Source organism: Macaca mulatta, chromosome 6, assembly GCF_049350105.2.
Source record: "Macaca mulatta isolate MMU2019108-1 chromosome 6, T2T-MMU8v2.0, whole genome shotgun sequence".
Classification (NCBI taxonomy): domain Eukaryota; kingdom Metazoa; phylum Chordata; class Mammalia; order Primates; family Cercopithecidae; genus Macaca; species Macaca mulatta.
In genome coordinates this window covers 12492265-12511798 of record NC_133411.1, presented here as the reverse complement: position 1 = coordinate 12511798, position 19534 = coordinate 12492265, and the positions used below count along the sequence as shown (strand labels likewise).

At 36.7% G+C, this 19534-nt stretch overlaps 1 protein-coding gene across 4 annotated transcripts in view; it reads left to right on the top strand.

The window, feature by feature from the left end:
• The window catches only part of CTNND2 (catenin delta 2), a 933204-nt gene that overhangs the window by 548474 nt on the left and 365196 nt on the right, over positions 1 to 19534 (top strand). For all 4 annotated transcript variants that reach the window (XM_028849344.2, XM_028849341.2, XM_078004620.1 and 1 more), the window contains one exon: positions 10289 to 10544. In XM_028849344.2, the coding sequence (XP_028705177.2) occupies positions 10289 to 10544 (256 nt within the window). The remainder of the gene's footprint in view (positions 1 to 10288; positions 10545 to 19534) is intronic.

Sequence of the window (19534 nt, the reverse complement as noted above, 5' to 3'; positions counted from 1 at the left end):
CTCTCTAGTCTGTTCCATTAGTCTAGTGTCTGTTTTTCTGCTAGTGCTGTGCTGTTTTGGTTACTCTAGCTTTGTCATATATTTTGAAGTGACATAGTGTGATGCCTTCAGTTTTGTTCTGTTTACTCAAGATTGCTTTGGCTATTAAGAGCCTTTTTTTGTTGTTTTGTTTTCATACAAATCTTAGTATAGGTTTTCTATTTCTATGAAGAATATCTTTGGTATTTTGGTAGGGATTGTAGTAAATCTGTAGATCACTTTGGGTAGTATGGCCATTTTAACAATATTAATTATCATAACCCATGAGCATGAGATATATTTTCATTTATTTGTGTCCTCTTCTATTTCTTTAATTGAAGATTGATAGTTTTCAGTGTAAAGACCTTTTATCTCCTTAGTTAAGTTTATTTCTACCTATCTAATTTTTTGTAGCTATTAATATTATACATAAAATTGTTTTCTTGGTTTTTCAGCTAGTACATTTCTGTACAGATAGTGTATAGAAGTGCTACAGATTTTTGCGTGTTGATTTGGTGTCCTGCCATATTATTGAATTCATTTATTAATTCTAACAGGCTTCGTTTTATGTGTGGAGTCTTTAGGGCTGCCCATTTATGTGATCATGCCATCTGCAAACAGAGACAATTTGACTTTCTCCTTTAGAGTTTGAATGCTTTTGTTTTTGTTTCTTGCCTAATCACTCTGACTAGGACGTCCAGTACTGTGTTGAATAGAATTGGTGAAAGTGGGCATCCTTGTCTTGTTCCCGACCTTAGAGTAAAAGCTATTAGCTTTCCTTTTGTTCAGTATGATATTAGCTGTGGAGTTGTGGGTTTGTCGTGTACGGCTTTTATTGTGTTGTGGTACATACTTCCTATACCTAATTTGTTGGGAGTTTTTTTGTTTTATCATGCAGGGATGTTGAATTTTACCAAATTCTTTGCAGAATCTATTGAAATGATTATATGGTTTTCATCCTTGATTCTATTAATGTGATATATCACATTTATTTATTTCCATGTGTTAAATCATTCTTCCATCCATGGGATGAATCCTATTTGATCATAGTGAATGATCTTTTTAATGCGCTGTTGCATTTCTAGTATCTTGTTGAGAATTTTGATATCTATTGTTCATCGGGGATGTGGGCCTATAGCTTTCTTTTGTTGTTGTGTTCTTGTCCAGTTTTGCTGGCCTAGTAAAGTGAATTTGGAAGTGTTCCTTCTTTAATTTTGTGGACTAGTTTGAGGAGAATTGGTATTAGTTCTTTAGACATTTGGTAGAAATCAGCAGCAAAATCCTGGGCTTTTTTTTTTTTGATAGGAGACTTTTTATTACTGATTCGATTTTATCACTAATTATTGGTCTATTGAGATTTTCTCTGTCTTCCTAATTTAATCCAGGTAGGTTGTATGTGTCTAGGCATTTATCTGTTTCTTCTGTTATCAAATCTGTTGGCGTGTAATTGTTCCCAATCATCTCTTACGGTTTTGTCTCTTTTTTGCCTCTGATTTTATTTAATTAAGTCTTCTCTCTTTTATTCTTAGTCTTGCTGAAGATTTATTGATTTGTGTATTTTTTTGAAAAAACAAACTTTTCATTTTGTTGATCTTTGGAATTGGTGTTTAGTCTCTGTGTTGTTTATTTCTGTTCTTACCTTTATTGTTTTCTTCTTTCTTCCAATTTTGAGTTTAGGTTGTTTTTGTTTTTCCAGTTCCTTGACGTACACCATTAGGTTGTTTATTAGAAATCATTCTTCTTTTTGGATATGGGTGTTTATTGCTATAAACTCCTTCTTATAACTGCTTTTGTTGTGTTCCATAGGTTTTGGTAGGATGTGTTTCCATCCTCATTTATCACAAGGAAATTTTTAATTTGCCCTTTAATTTCATTAAATTGTTGATTGATTGGTTCAGGAGCATGTTAATTTCCATATACTTGTAAAGTTTCCAAAGTTTTTCTTGTTGATTTCTAATTCAATAGTGTTTTTGTCAGAAAAGATACTTGATGTTGACTCTGTCTTCTTAAATTTGTTAAGACTTGTTTGTGGCCACATATGATCTATCCTGGCGAATATTCCATGTGCACTTGAGAAGAATGTGTATTCTGAAGCTGTTGGATGGAATGTTCTATAAATGTCTGTTAGGTACCTTTGGTCTGGAGTGTAGTTTAAGTCTGATGTTTCCTTACTGATTTCTCTCTGGATAATTTGTCCATACTTGAAAGTGGGGTTGAAGTTCCCTACTGTTCATATATTATAGTCTCTCTCTTCCTTTAGGTCTAATAATAATTTTCTTTATTCTAAAATGTATTTTTATGACTGTTCTTGGAAATTTTCTCAGAAATGTTGCAAGTGTATAGACAAATGAATAGATCAAGATCAGCATGGAATACACTTGACATGGAAATGCTTATTTTTATAAAATAAAAAGGGTCACAGCACCTGTGGTTTTAAATCCACCAGATTCCAAGCTATATCCCTAATTAAAGGCCCTTAGCCAGCTGAGGTATTTTGTTGGAACACTTAAGCTTCCTTGGAGTTTCTTTTTGAGCCTCTTATTCAGCGGTGGACATTTGGATGCATAAAGAATATAATATACCTTTTATGCCATAACCACATATTGCCAAGTACTTGATGTAAAATCATTTAGTGCTTAAGATGGCAGAGCAAGTTTTTTCCACAGCTAATTCTGTTCTCAGCAAACTAGTTCATGTTTGAGAGCAAACCCAGCTCTATCGCCACATTGTTGAACCTCCTGTAAAACCACATGAATAATGCATCTCATCTCGTCTGGCTCTCTGGAGATTGGCAGCTAGGAAACCTGCTCAGGTTGCCCCATGCAGCCTCTCCTTCTGGCCTGCCTCTCTCTGTCCTGTGATGAGTTTGCTCCGTCCCCTCATCTCACTCAAGGTAAAGAAATAAGTCCACTGTGGATACATTAGCATTCTCCACCCAACCGCCCTATTTCCATTTTTATGGAAAATTCTATTCATTGACCTTCCCCTAAGCCCTTTCTGTCTTCAATTAAAGGAGATTCTTCTACATTTCTTTCCAAAGAAGAATCCAAAGAAAATGATAATACAATTTTTTTTTCTTTCTTTTTTTTTTTTTTGTTTTGAAATGGAGTCTTGCTCTTTTCGCCCAGGCTGGAATGCAATGGCATGATCTCGGATCACTGCCACCTCCATCTCCTGGGTTCAAATGGTTCTCCTGCCTCAGCCTCCCAAATAGCTTCGATTACAGGTGTTTGCCACCACACCCAGCTAGTTTTTGTATTTTTAGTAGAGACGGGGTTTCTCCATGTTGGCCAGGCTGGTCTCGAACTCCTGACCTCGTGATCCACCCACCTTGGCCTCCCAAAGTGCTGGGATTACAAGCATGAGCCACCGTGCCTGGCCCAAGGAATATTATGATGGGGCCAATTATCCAGGTCATAGGGATTTAACCAGTTACACTCTATGTCACATTAAATTTTAGTCTTTTTTTTTCTTTTTTTTTTTTGGTATTTCTGCCAAACATACTGCACTTCAAAATGTGTAGGTTTTATTAACCAAGCATGCCCTCACCTCTAGTGCCCAACAGTGGAGGAGAGAGGGTAAAACACGCAGACCCTGGAGTCCACTGCTACATTTCAGTCCCAACCCTGCCCACTGTCCTGTCACTGCTCTTCGGTGACCTAATGAGGGTGATGTTAGTGATAGTAGTACCTGCCATGTAGGCTGTTGTGAGCATTAAATGAGGTCATGTGTAGAAGCCCCTAATATGTTAGTTGGCACAATAGGAAGCTCTAAATACATGTAGCATTTATTATTATCCTTTCCCATTGATGGCTGAAAATGTGCTTGGAATCGTTAAAAAAAAAAAATGTGTATCATCATTCATTGTGACTCCAGTTGCGCACACTATAAATTAGAGGAAAATTGAAACACACAGTGCTAAATGTACATTTAAATAGATGCAAATACATACATATATAGGATTAAACATGGGATTATTTTTCTTTCCTTTTTATTAATTCATTTATTTATATTTTTAATTTTTATACCAAGTTCTACAAATCTACTGGAGTCCATTATGCTGTATATCACAATTACATTCTTAGAAATAGTAGTAGCTATTGCCAGTGATTGAACAGGATCCTCTCTGTTAATCATTTGGTTTTTTTTTTTTTCCTGCTAATTTATATCATGAAGACCTAATGAGAAGCTTGCATTTTTTGAAAATTGTACTTACATAGAAATCTATCTGCTCACTTCAAGGCTATTGGTTAAGATAAGTATAGTCACCACCATCACAAAAATGTTATTCAGAGTTTCAACATGGTCATAGTACCTCGTATCTCATCTTGACTTTTTTTTTTTTTAAGTTTCAGGATACATGTTCAGGACATGCAGGTTTGTTATGTAGATAAACATGTGCCATAGTGGTTTGCTGCACCCATCAACCCAACACCTAGGTATTAAACCCCACATGCATTAGCCATCTGTCCAGATGAAGAGCTTGCATTTTTAAATTCTTTCAAGGATATAACAAGAAGGAAACTATGAAAGCTGTTTAAGGATATGGTTTTACATCATATTCTCTTTCAAATATATCTACAATATATTCATACACATGTTCCCACATTCAGTTTGATAACCAATGTGACAGGCATGTGTGGCCTGTTCTGGTGTTTTTAATGTCTTCTTTTCCAATAAAAGCAGGGAAAACAAGATTAACACCAATGACGATTATTCCGTTACTAGTAAGAATCATGCATTAAATGCCTCTCCCCACAGAGATAGTAATATATGAAATTATTTTAAATTTTAGATGTTTAAATTTATCCTTGAGTATTCTTCCATTGAATTTAGATGGATCAAATTGTGCTGAGTACAGAAAATTGCAAAATATTTATACTTCAGTTCTTAATGATGACACTCTTGGATATATGCCAGATTGGGTGCTAAAGTTTCCCTATCCCTAAAGAAACGGAGTTGAATTTCTTTTAAGAGTAGGTAGGTCATTTTCTTGGACCCATTGTCACCTCATCTATTCTTATTTTCTGAACCTTCAGAGGGACATTCTTTAATTACTTTATTATATGCTTATTTTGTATTTACATAACATGTAAATGTGCTTTATGTTTTCATATTTATCTGTATATGCAGATATACTTAAAGGCAAAGATAAATAATCCAAAAAGTAGTGCTTTTTTTCTTCCTCCTTATTGAACATTACCTTATATTCCCCCCACCAAGTTTCTATAACTGTGTGCCCAGATTCTTGTATTTTATTCTGTTCTTCTTTTTTCCTTTGTCTGCAAATAATGCTTGCAATTATCTATCATAAAGCAGAATATTTCGCTTTATTAAAAAGATGCCTCTTCCCCTTTTCCAAACGAACATAGCACATAAACATAAAACGTCTCTTTATTTTTCCTTTATAAACTAGGCCTTTATTTGTGCAGCTCTGCAGAAAACAAACAGATAATTTCTTGAAAGCATAGGTATCTATTGAAGTATCAAGTCAGCTGCTGAAGTGGCTACTTGTGAAATCTCCCAAAGAGACCAGTGATATAGTTCATTGAATTCTAAGAGCTTATTGAGGGGAGAAAGGGCTGTTTGCAGAGCAGGTGAGACGAGAGAGGAGTGTGTTTACAGAGCTGATGGAGCACCTTCCCTCTCCAGTGTTTGCCCTGAGTAGGTTCAATTGGATAGAGTAATCCTACAAGGAGAATGGTTTGGTCAACTGAGCTTTAAAACGCAAATAAGGAAAAGTGTTCAATAGCCCAGAAATTAAGGGAAAAAGTGTATTAAAGGAAAGTGTTTTAATAGTGTGACCGATATTAATTTATCTCCATAGTAATGGAGAGCCAAGGATTGCATAAGCCACATCAATGTCTACATAGTTGGGGCCAGACAGGAGACTTGAATCCTGAATCTTTATGACATTTTACCCAGTGCCATACGCACCTTTCTGTTTTCTAATATTGATTGATTTCAGAGTTCTTAATGGTAATAATAATAGCTCATTTATTTAATATTCTCTACATATTAGATCTTTAATGATTTTCATTCATTTAAAGTAATTGTTTTTATCTATATACTTTTACAAAGTAAGGTATTACATTGTTACATTACTAATGGTTGGTTTGAGATCCATTAGATTCTCATACATTTTCTTCTATATGATTATATAACCTGTCCTTTAATACAGTGTGTTTTCTCTCCAATTGTACTGGTATTTTACATTACTTTCATTGCATTGATTAGCCTCCAACTTATTTTATTATAACAGCACCAATCTGGATTGAGGTTTTATATTTTGAAATTCTCATCCACTGTTTTTCTTATTATGACCTAAAAGAAGTTTAAAGCATGGATTTGGGAATGACACTTCTAAAAGACCATTTGACAAGGCTGAAACTACACATGATTGTGATTTTTTTAAATACATAATTTTTTTGAAAGTTGTTTCTCATCTTAGATTTCGTATCCCAGCCTCTTTTCATAATAGTGATATCACTGGTTAAACTAAGATGTAAAACACTTTAAAATAAAATTAAGATATTAATATATATTGTTATTTTTTGATTTTCCAAGGAATGAACAAAGTTAGGTTTATTTGGCATAATTTTTGTACTTTTTTGCATATCTCAATAAATTCAATTTGAGAAATGGTGTAAGTTAACATACCAACTTGTAATATGTTTTTCAACATAATGTTCAGGTTATTAATTCTTTAATGAACCCACTCCTCTCTGTATCTTTAGTAGAGAAATAGTGTAAATTTTTTTTTCTTTTGAGACGGAGTCTCACTCTGCCACCCAGGCTGGAGTGCAATGGCACGATCTCAGCTCACTGCAACCTCCGCCTCCTGGGTTCAAGCAATTCTCCTGCCTCAATCTCCCTAGTAGCTGGGATTACAGGTGCGTGCCACCACACCCGACTAATTTGTTGTATCTTTAGTAGAGATGGGGTTTCACCATGTTGACCAGGCTGGTCTCGAACTCCTTGACCTCATGATCCGCCCACCTCAGCCTCCCAAAGTGAAACAGTGTAAATTTAATGAGAAATAGTGTAAATTAGTTAACATACCAATTTGTAGTATGTTTTTCAACATAATGTTCAGGTTGTTAATTCCTTAATGAACCCGTCTTTTATCTGTACCTTTAGTAGAGAAATAGTGTAAATTGAATGAGAAATAGTATAAATTAGTTAGCATACCAATTTGTAATATTTCTTAATATAATATTCAGGTTGTTAATTCCTTAATGAACCCATCTCTTCTCTGTTCCTATAGTAGACATTTCCCTTCATTTTAGGCCTCGCCATTTTTCTAAGTTTTCTGACCGTATTAGGTAATTCGATAATCTACAGCTTTGAGGTTTTAAACCTGCCCTGGTAGCCATGGTGTCTATGAGCATAAACTCTAGAAACCAACTCCAAGGACTTCAGTTCCTTTTTTGTTATTATCAGCTGACTTCTGGCAAGTTCTTAATGTCTCTGAGCCTCAGTTTCCTGTCTGTAAGGTGAAAATGATGTGTATACTCTCTTGTAAGGATTGTTGGAGAAAACATGAATTTATACAAATCAAGCACTTACAGCAGAGCCCAGCACTCAAAAGGAGCTATATAGTCTGACACCCAGTGAAAGGGCCTTTCTCCCAGTGCCAAGTGTACAATTCCCTTTTCTACTGTCAGTTGATTTCAACATCGTTCATGGTGGTAACATTAATAATTCATTTGTTTAATATTTTCTCCATATTAGTTATTTAACACTTTTCCTGGGTTGAAATCAAACAATGATCCCATGAAGCCATTTTTTCTCTTCAATAACATTGAAGCTGGAGCTTGGAGAGCTCAGTGAACCTGTCCAGTGCCAAGAACTGACCAAAAGGCCAGAATAGGAACCAGTTCTCCACCTTTAGCAGCCAAGCTCTGAAAGAGCTCCAGGACATTTCCCTGAAAGGGGCTAAAGTGAAATATAAATAGGAACCCAATAACATTCATAAACCTTTTTCTACCTTTTCTTCCTCCATACATACCAAAATGTTGCCTTCCTGTTTCTGCTTAATTAATGGAATTTCCCACCCTATTTTCACATTTTGAACCAGTCCCTCTTATATTATTCATAATTTATTGTCTGCTGCTTGGCAGAGTTTGTCCTAAACTCTTTCTTGTTATATTTTCTTTTAACTCATGGTCCTTTGAGAGTTTTTTGTGTGGGTAGTCAAATTGTTCTCCTTACCTACTCTGTTGTTTTTTTAACAAAAAGATTTCTTTAGATTTCAATATTATTTCCTGATCTCTGACACTTTAATCGTTGTATTGAACACATTAATAGCAAATGATTTTGCATAGAAAAGTATTTCTTTTCTGAAGACCATTTTCAGCAAGATTAAATGTTGATACTTAGTTTCTGAATGGAAAAAAAATGCACATCTATGAAAAATGCCAGATGTACTTAGTTTTATTTTTTTGTCCTTGATTTTGTGGCTAGCTTATCACAACTCGGAGAAAATGAAATTTTGTTTACCTCTGTACATTTGTTCATCCAAGGGCAAGTTTATGACTTGTCTATTTTAAACCCCTTTTACCATAATATAAGGCACATTATGCATAAATTTTAAAATGTGGATTTTAATTGCACATGCTGATAATACTTTGGAGAAATGATAAATCCTCAAGGACTTGCATAAAGACATAAAGCAGATTTTCTGATTGTGCAATTAGTGTTTATTAGCCTAATCTGATTATTTTGAGACTTAACACATCAGGACAACCTTCATTATTTCAAAATATTGTCCCTCTGGGAATATATGCACTTTTTGTTTATAAAGTTTCTCTTAAATATTTTTGCCATTTTTGTCATGTCGCAGAACCTACTTTCCTACATTTTTGTAATTCTGAGATGAAGTCTTCAAAGTTCATTGGGAAAGAAGAGCCCTGAACTCTTAAGTCAATCCTTGGTATTCAAGTATATTCCTCCCATTCACTTTGCAGCTTTTCATCATTTCAACACAATTTCCTTACCTCTTTAAATAATTATTTTCGTAGCGTGACATAATTTCCTTTGTCTCTGTTTTGGGATATGTCCCCTAATGTAAAAGAGGATAAAATAAGCTCTATCATTGTTCACTAAGAAATGGTCAGGAAGTCAGAGAAGTGTAATTGATAATTAGAACCTAATTCCTTAGAGCAATTCCTTAGAGCACCCATGTCATAAATGGTCCTATCTAGTCACTGGCTGTATTTTGAATATGAAGTCTGTTCTACAGCACCAGAAAGCAAGTGGGTTGTCTACTGTGGATCATGACTAGCAGTCATTAAAGCAGTTCATAACTGGTCATATTCTACTGAAATGAAAGATGCTATTTTCATTGTATATATCAACCAAACCTTAGATGTCAAATATATTTTGAGAACTGGATAAAAATAATGACATGAAAGGATCTAAAAAGAATCCAAGAGGGAAACAAAAAATTGAAATTCAGTTTGAAAATAGTCAAACTGATTTTAGAAACCAGCGTAAAATCTTCTCAAAACAATTTAGACGCATTGAGAAGATGCAAATACTTTCAGAAAAGCTAAGTCAGCTCCTTTATTTTGTCTGTCTTGCAGTTGGGTTGGTTTTTGCCTTATTCTCCCTTCACCAAATGTGTTTGTTCCTGTGACAGCTTCACTTGAAAAAGAAGCACATAAAAATCTTTCGGGAGTTACTTTACAGAAACTAGAGCAGTCCTGTATTGAATGTTCTTGTGCTAATTATGGAGATGTGAACCCCACCTCTCCCCATCTCCACCCCCATTCATATGCTCCCTCTCATTTATTCTTATTTTCTTTGATTCAAGAAAATTAACTACATTGCTAAATTTGTTTTACATCCTTAATAAAGTTAATATAACATTACCTGAACACATTCTGAATTTTCTCAACTTGAACAATAAAGAATTAACTTCCCATGCCTCCTTAGAAAGTATTCTCTATATTTCTCCTGAGTTTTACTTTTGCACGAAGTTTATATTGCAGCTGAACATACCTTCTCTCGGATGTGGGTAAGCAATATACACACAACAGATGCGTTCCCCCGTACCTGAGAGGTTTGTCTCTTAGGCATGCTGATTATCATTTGACTGGATAACATTGAATGTATTGGTTCAAATATGATGGATTAATTTTTTTTTATTCTTTCGAATCCCCTATTTTTTATGTGTGTAACTTCCCCTGCCCCTGCCTAGACCTGGTTAACCGTTTCTGTGAGCAGGTCCTCAATTTTTTACTTTGTCCCTACTTTCCTGTCGTAGCCCCATCTTCCCCTGGTGTCGACTCCGTCCCCTTGCAGCGCACAGGCAGCCAGCACGGCCCGCAGAATGCCGCCGCGGCCACCTTCCAGAGGGCCAGCTATGCCGCCGGCCCGGCCTCCAATTACGCGGACCCCTACCGACAGCTGCAGTACTGTCCCTCTGTTGAGTCTCCATACAGCAAATCCGGCCCTGCTCTCCCGCCCGAAGGCACCTTGGCCAGGTCCCCGTCCATTGATAGCATTCAGAAAGATCCCAGGTGGGTAAAAACCTTTTTCTTTCCCTATGATGTCTAAAGAGGTTTTGTAACCGGGTTACTGTAATTTATTTCCCGTCATGTTGCATTTATGTCATTGACTATTAAAGGGTTGGCTTTTCTTGGGTTTTCTTTTGTTTGACTTGGAATGTGTGTGTTTGCAGTGGATCCCTAGTATCTTTGGTGTTTCACCACCAAAAACAAAGATGGTCTTTTGATCAGAGTATCTATATGTGCTTGACATTTAGCCACTTGATGAGATGTAAACAGCGGTCTTTAATGCAGGGGAAACTGGGGACTGGAGGCTATGTCATTTGACTTCAGATAGCATGGCCCACATATTTTATTGTCTCAGTGGAAGTATGTTTTGTCATCATGTGTATTTCTGTTTATCAGATTGCAAAGGGGTACACCTTCCCAGTTGTAGTAAAATTGAAAATTTAGAAATTTTACATGACTGAAAATAAACATTAGGATGAAGTTGTTTAAAGACTGATAAAAACTGGAGCATAATATATTAGAGAAATTGTTGTTATGGAGGTATTGTTTTTGTGGTTGTTGTTGCTGGGTTTTTTTTTCTTTCTTTCTTTTTTCCATCAGTGGCAAGGGGTTTAGCAATGCTCTGCTTATAAAGTTGGATTTGAGTCCCAGGAGACTTAAATGATGTTTTATTCATAGCCATTGGATTTATGCTGATAGAGTTCCATAAATATATATCTGCATCTGTGAATACTATTGATATGTCAGATTGCTGGTATTTCTTTATGGCAGGGCAGGTGGCTTGACTCTGGTGTCGTACTTAAAATTCATCTCAACAAATTTTCACTGGTGGAGCACACAAGTTCCTGTGTGCTGTACTGAGGGGTTGGCATAGATTCTTTTGCAAAAAGAAATCACTTCTGCAAATATAAAAGGCAGAATGAGATTGTTATATGGTTATTGTTGAGACAGCTACTTTAGCACAATTCAAACCTGCTTGGAAGATCCATGTTAAATATTGTATTTGGTATAACACCATTGTAAAAGTGAACTGTAATACATGCTTACTGTTATCTACTAGAAATCAGAAGCATTCTTTCGTTTACTATGTTCAGTGGTGTGGTTATCTAGATTTTCAGTCTCAACAGCACTCTTTCTAGTCTTGGTCCTGAAACCTACCCCAGATCTTAAGTATTCTTGGCATGTATGGCAAGCATATTCATCAGAAAATACCTCAACATATTCCCTATTTTAAAATAGTCTTTCTTGATATGCTACTGAAAATGTATAGGAATAGCATAATAGTGAGCCCTTAAGAAATGCTAAAAGACAAAATTATATAATTGAATTGACATTGTTTATATTTAACATTGTAGGTTTAAATTGACAATGAACATTTTATCTCCAATGGAAATACTTTACATTTTTATATTAGGGAATTCAGCTTAATAAGAAACCAAATTATATTTCTCTAGCTGCAGCGTAGCTTCTGTATTTTATTAAATGCATTAAATGCATTTTATTTTATTAAATGCATTAAATGCATTTTGTTTTATTAAATGCATTAAATGCATTTTGTTTTATTAAATGCATTAAATGCATTTTGTTTTATTAAATGCATTTTATTTTATTAAATGCATTTTATTTTATTAAATGCATTTTATCTTATTAAATGGCATATCCTTTCCATTTTATGTTACTGTCATTTTTACAGCCTTTTTTCTTCTCTCAATATATTGACACAGCTCTTACCTTTTCAAGTTATGAATTATGTCACTTATATTTATTGAGTGCCTGCTATAAACCAAAAAAGAAAAACACCAATAAGAAGGGTTAGAATGAATGAGAGAATATTGACCACTAAGCTTTTGTATGCGTCAAATTTGTATGCAAATTAGTGCTATATGAATTATAAATTCATCCTGAGCTCAGACCTACAGACCAAAAAAGAAAAAGAAAAAAAGAAAAGAAAAAACAAATCTAGAACCGGAACCAAACTATTGTGGTTTATTATCAAAGGAACTCATTATCTGGCATCATGCAAAATGTATGGAGCATAAACTGTACTAATGGGTTTCTTGTCAGGTTTTCCTAAAATGAAGGAATGTCTCAACATGTTTTTATTTAATGAAGAGACATGCCAAATTTAAACTTCAAGTCCAAAATATAGTACTTCTTTCAAGACAAGATTTTTGCATTTTCCCTTAAATATTATCATCTGATTCCTCGTAGATGAATATTACCAGAACTAATATGTTTAACTTCTAGGGCTCACATTTATTTATCTTGGCGTTATGGCTTATTGTTTAAACTTTTTCAATCTTTTCAAGCTTTTGAAATATATTTACATACAGTTAGGAGAATTTGTTAACATTTTATTTACCACTAAACACCAGACTATGTAAGCCTCTTTATCATTATAAACATATGTTTATAGCACATTACAATCTTCAAAGTAGGCTTACTTACATCTTTGATGTAATCATCCTTTGTGAACAGAAACTGATATCCCTTATTTAGTACCTTACATAAATGCAGACTGAGAATGTTAAATGACTCTTGAAAATACATTGGTGCCAGGTGAGTTTGCGGACCTCCATCTACGTTGTTAGCACAGATTGAATCCACACTGCAGAACATGTTGGCAAGAATATTTTTATTTCTTTGCAAAAAAATGAAAAGGTAAAAGAAAGAGTTTATTTATGATTTTTTCAGAGGATGAATGGTGGTACCAGTATCTGTGTAGGAGTTGGGAAGAATGAAGGAAATTGTCTCAGTAACTCTGGCATGCCAGATCCATTGCTTATTGGATGTGTGGTCTCTGTTGTATTTTTCATTTCTGGCATCTACCTTAGTTTTCTTATTGTAGACCAGTATCTCTTCTCTGTTTAAGAGTTTTAGTATTATTCAGTGAAAAGTGTTTAAGCAAATACTGCATTTTGAAATAATAATTTGAAGTCATGGCGGTTCCACTTCATCATTAGAGTTGAAACCAGAGAAGCCGTGTTGGCTTTCTGTTACTCTAAGTCATAGGATACAAAAGGATTGGTTCTGAGGGGTTGGGATTTTCTTGTTGATGGTTGGCTCAGTCATTTGGATTGTGGCAAAGCTTTGGTCTTTTCTCTTTTGACTAGTCATCCTATACTCCAACAAAAAACTCGCAGAAATGTCTTATCCAATTTTCTTTGTAAAGCCAGCAGTCACTGAGAAAATCACTTATTAGACATAAAAAATTCACTTTATAGCCCCATTTGCTAAGAAGATTTTATTTTGTGATTGTATGTTATTTTCCATAAAATGTGAATCTCTTAAGGATTGTTATCATACCTAATGTATTTGTAGGTACTGCACCAAATACTGAGTTCTATATACTGTTGTTTTTAAACATGAAAGTCAAATATAACTGTTAAATTATATGAAAGAAGTGTCAGTCATGTTGGTAGTGATAAGTCACAAAAGCATTCTTATTTTAAAAATTTGATTGATGAAACAAATGGATAAAAAAGATGCCAAGACTGATATACCCAGATATACTAAGGGTATTATAAATGTCTTGTCTATCAAATAACAAAAGTCATGGTTAAGACATCTTACTGACATAATGTGTAACTTGTAGCAGTAGCAACAACTTTTAATCATGTTTGATTAATCCCTTTTTGGGAGGTTGTAATCCTTGGTGTACACTATCTCAAAAGCAATTTTTCAAACATGCTAAAAGAATCTCACTTTTCGTGAATGTGATTTGCAATAGAACACTATCTTCTATTTAGTTATTCATCATAACAGGAATGCATACAATGGCACATTTTTAATGCTGATATTGGGTCCAAATTAGCAGCTGCACTTTCAGTCGGCTCTATCAAACTCACTCCGTGGATTTGTTCCATTTCAAACCACAAAATTTGACTAATAGTATGACAATATGCACTTTTAAGGAATTATTTATACATGTCCACTATATTTTATGTGCTATTTCGAAATAGTAACAAAATTTATCTTATTGTTGGACATTATGTTATTAAATCTCATTAATGAATATTAGTTATAAATATTTTATTACTAAGTAAAACTTGGTAAAGAATGTTTTCCGAATGCTGCTTTTTCTTTTTTTATCTGTTCACGACACATGTGCACATGTGGACACACACATGTGTGTGCACACATGTATAGTGAATTGAATGCTCAGGAAACACAATGTACTATAAAAATGCTTTTATTTTTTGAGACAACTTTTTGCTCTGTCACCCAGGCTAGAGTGCGGTGGTACGATCATAGCTCATTGCAGGCTCAAATGATCCTCCCACCTCAGCCTCCCAAGTAGGTGAGACTACAGGCTGGCCACAAGCCTTTATTGTTTTTATTTTTTTCAGAGAAGGGGTCTTGCTATGCTGCCCAGGCTGGTCTTGAACTCCTGGGCTCAAGTGATTCTCCTGCCTTAGCCTCCCATAGGGTTGGAATTACAAGCATGAGCTACAGTGCCTGGCATAAAAAATGCTTTTAAGAAATGAAGACTTGAAGAATATTTTTTAAATATTAAAATTTAAACAGTATTATGTAACTTGTTACCATGTAACTCAAATAACATGACGGAAATGTTGGCGGTAAATCACATATCATATTTTCAGAGTCCAGTTCTCTCAGGTGATGAATCTCTGGGTAGTTTGCTTTTAACTTCAAATGCTCAATAATTATTTATTTAACTGAGGAAATGTCCAAAGGGAGAAATACTGGATTCACAATTTAAAGACTTCTGGAGTTTGAAGAGCACTGGAGATTGTTTATCAGTTAAGCTAATAGGAATCCCAACACCTCGCCATTCATCCCCTGCTTGGATGCCTTGAGCGAAAGGCCCCTGACTGTCTCGTGAACCATTTTATTTTTCTTTGAATAATCCAAGCCTTATGCACTAGTTTATACTGATACAGAAATCTGCATCTTTTGTAAGTTCCTTCATTGATCTTGTTTCTGACCTTTGAAATCATTTGAGAATATACCTATCCCTTTTTCAAAGAGTGGCCTTGGGAGACAGTTCCTGCACCTCGCTTTCATGCCCAAGGCTCCTGCCCCTGTGCTAGCTGCCATTGTTCCATGAGCTGTCACTTTAGGGCCTAACAGTGATTGATGTCCCTCCAAATTATGCTTCTCATCTCACCAGCAAGTATAGAAAGAGAACAAGTGTTACCTTGGGCAAACCTGGGCTCACTTTAGGGTTTCTTGACAGTAAGATGACAACGTTTATAGCAGTGTTGATGATAACAATGATGATGAAAGTTAATTATTAAGTTCCATGCTGAGTGTTGAACATTTTATATTCATTATTTAATTTAATCATCCCCAAATCTCTCCCTATCACATGACTTTTTATAATGCCTCTTTTACATATAGGGAAACTAGGCTCAGAGAGCTGGAAACAGAACCCAAATCTGACTTTCAATCTCATGTTTCTAATTGCAATGGACATTCGTACCGATTTGAGCTGTAGAATCAAACAAAATGCCAAGTCTTTTCACAGGTGACTTCTGCAAAACCGTGAATCAGTGATCTTATCTGGAATTTTAAATTTTGTTTTTAACATAAATGAAGAACTTTACATTCACTTCTTGTAGGGTGATTCCATTATTTGATACGACAGAAATCTTTTTTGGGTCCCAATTTTGTTATCCAGTATAATTATTGTAAACACTGCTCCACATCCCTTGAAATGGGAAAATCAGACATATGTGTCCGCAGTGAGGTTGCATCCAGGTACAACCAGAGCTGGACCCAGGATGGAGCCTGCAGCCCTCACTCCTCAGGACCTCTCCCCTTGAATCCATCTGAAGGCATTACTATCTTCTAGGTGACTTTTCCATGGAAGATTCTAGGGTGGACTCTGCAGATCTGATAAGAGCCTGAAAACAGCCTCATTTTTTAATGAGCTTTCAGAGTTGTGTGAGAGGGAAAGGGACATCTACAAATGACCGTCATGCTATGGGGAAATAACACAGATGTGACAAAAGCAGCACCGTGGGAGGAGGTGAGGGCTGGTACACGGTGAGGAACAGATGGTATCTCCACAGGAAAAACTGAGATAAAGCTTTCCAGGTAAACAGGGACAGCTAAAAGGAAAAGAGGTCTGGAAATGGAGGGGGAAGCCAGTTGGAACACTCAGGCCTGACTCAGTTGGGATGTGGGGCTACAGAGGGCAGCTGTCTCTGAATGCCCTGTCCACCCACCCAAATCAGGACAAAATGGTAACTTGATAGCTTGCACGTCCAATATGTGGATTTGTTTAAGTTATAAATTATAACCATAATGTATTCCTTTCTTAGGGCATTTGGGCTACCATCGGAAAAACACCATTGACTGAGTAGCTCAATGTGAAAAGAATTCATTTCTTACAGTTTCAGAGTCTGAGAAGTCCAAGATCAAGGTGCCAGCCGACTCTATGTCTAGTGAGGGCTCTTTCTGCAGAGATGGTGCCTTCCCTCTGTGTCCTCACAAGATGGGGTCTCTTTTAAAAGGACACTAATCCCATCAACGAGAGCTCTACCCCCATAACCTAATCACCTCCCAACATCTCCACCTCCTAATGGTATCACATTTGTGATTAGGTTTCAGCCTGTGAATCTGGGGGGGGTCACAAACATTCAGACCATAGTGACTGTCATAATAGATTGCCACAAAGTGGGTGGCACAAGCCAGCAGAAAGGTATCATCTCACAGTTCTGGAGGCTGGAAGTCTGAAATCAAGGTATCAGCAGGACCTTCAAAGTCTCTAAGGGAAAATCCAGCCTTGCCTGTCGCAGTTTCTGGTGGCCCCAGACATTCTTTGGCTTGTGGCTGCATCACTCCAGTCTCTGCCTCTCTCTTCACTTGGCCTTTATTTTTGTCTTTCTGTCTCCTTGTCTCCTCCTGTCTTTTTATGACACCAGTCATTGGATTTAGGATCCACCCTAATCCAATATGATCTCATTTTAACTACATCTTCAGAGACCCTGTTTCCTAATAAGACACCTTCCGAAGTACTGAGGTAGATGCTGATTTGGGGAGGAACACTATTCAACTGACTACACATGTTTTAGGGTATGAGTATACCATGTACACTATAGTACAGATGTTCCTAAACAGCATACATTCAATATAAACCATATTTCACAGTTTTTATTTTATTTTACATTTTAATCGTAAAAACCGTTCTTTAGAAAGAACAATGTAGTTAAACATGCTTTGTCTGTGTACATTATCGCTGCTTTTTTTACTGATTAATGTGGCTGGCATACCCGACAACAAGTATAGGAAAATGGATAAAGGTGATTGCTTTCTTGGCCTTTTTTTTTTTTTTTTTTTTTTTTGACGGAGTTTCACTCTTGTTGCCCAAGCTGGAGTGCAACTGCGCGATCTTGGCTCACCGCAACCTCCACTTCCCAGGTTCAAGCAATTCTCCTGCCTCACCCTCCCGAGTAGCTGGGGTTACAGGTGCATGCCACCATACCCAGCTAATTGTTTTGTATTTGTAGTAGAGATGGGGTTTCACCATGTTGATCCGGCAGATCTCAAACTCCTGACCTCAGGTGATCCACCTGCCTCAGTCTTCCAAAGTGCTGGGATTACAGGCATGAGCTTTTGAATGTGCTTGCACTTGCAGTGCTCTCTTGGCCACTTTGAGAGCATAAAAGGAGATAATATAATCCCGAATCCCTCATGCACCATCACACCTGGCAGCAACAGGGAGCTCTCTGGAAATACGTCACAAGCAAGGGCATCACTGGCAACCCTCCCTGTGTGGTTTCCACCAGTCCACACCCTCCACTGCAGCTGGGGCCGTCCCAGAGAGTAAATGCCACAGTGCTTCGTTGCTTTATTTTCTTTAGCTAAATGCATTTGAAATTCAAGAGTTCTCTCCTCCCACCCGTAGTCTTTCATAGTCTCCATTATGAATCCAGGAACTAAGATGTCGTTGGTTACTTAACTTGTGTCTCTGATGACTTACAAGTATTAGTAGATCTATCATATGTGCTTATTCCATCTTTCCAGAACTTTCTTTTTTAACCTTTCTCCCTAAATGGTAGATGACGTTGCTCAGCCCTGAGGTGCATGCCATCCCTCACACACGGGAATAGAGGAGGTGGCCTGTCTTGTGAAGGGCATCAAATACAAGGGGAAAGGGATTCTTAGCAAATCGTCAATTCTGGGCATGATCTTGTCGGCACTACCCCCTGCCCGGTGGCCATGGATGTACAATGAAAATAAGGAAAGCACCTTCCTCATTAAGTTGTTGTGAAGATGGAATATATTCAAACCTTAAGGTCCCTGGAATACCGCCTTGGTTGAGCGGTCCGTATTTACCTGCGGCTTCAGTCACCCCCACCACTGCTGCAGCCACCACTCCTGCCCTCGGAGCAGCTTAGGACAGAGGTGTGGGCTAAGAGTGGCCTTGGGAGCCAGAAACGTGGAATAAATGAGTGAAGGTGTAGAGGTCACAAGCTGTCTTGTTGGAAAGACTGAAAGAAGCCCAGGAGCAGCCCCCAGGGCCTTCCTGGTGGGAAGTGGGGAGTGTGAGTAGGAGGGGTCCACTGAGGCCTGAGCAGGGCAGGGGGACCAAAGGGAAGAAGGAACTGTGTACTCAACCCTCATAGCCAAGAGGGAGGATAGGAAGAAGGGAGAGAAGACTCCAATGCAAAAGGACCTTTTTGTCTTATAAAAACCTCCTTTTCGAGAGTTCTTTTATCAGTTTAAAAGAAAGTAATGTTCACACACAATATTTGTCTGTGGTAATATTGATTTTTTTCTGTACTTAGAATAAACAATTGCATTCCAAAATAACAACTCATTTCTAATGCTACCTAAATATACCCACCTAATTTATACTAAGGCAGGTTCTGGCATAGGGGCCTCCATGATATCATGTGGTCAAGAGTAATGAGAGACAGGCAGTCATGGCTGACGAATATTCATACTCAAAGTACTAGTTACTTAATTCCTCATTAGCAGATACGCCATCCACTGCAATGGTGGAAATCTGTTTTGTGCTG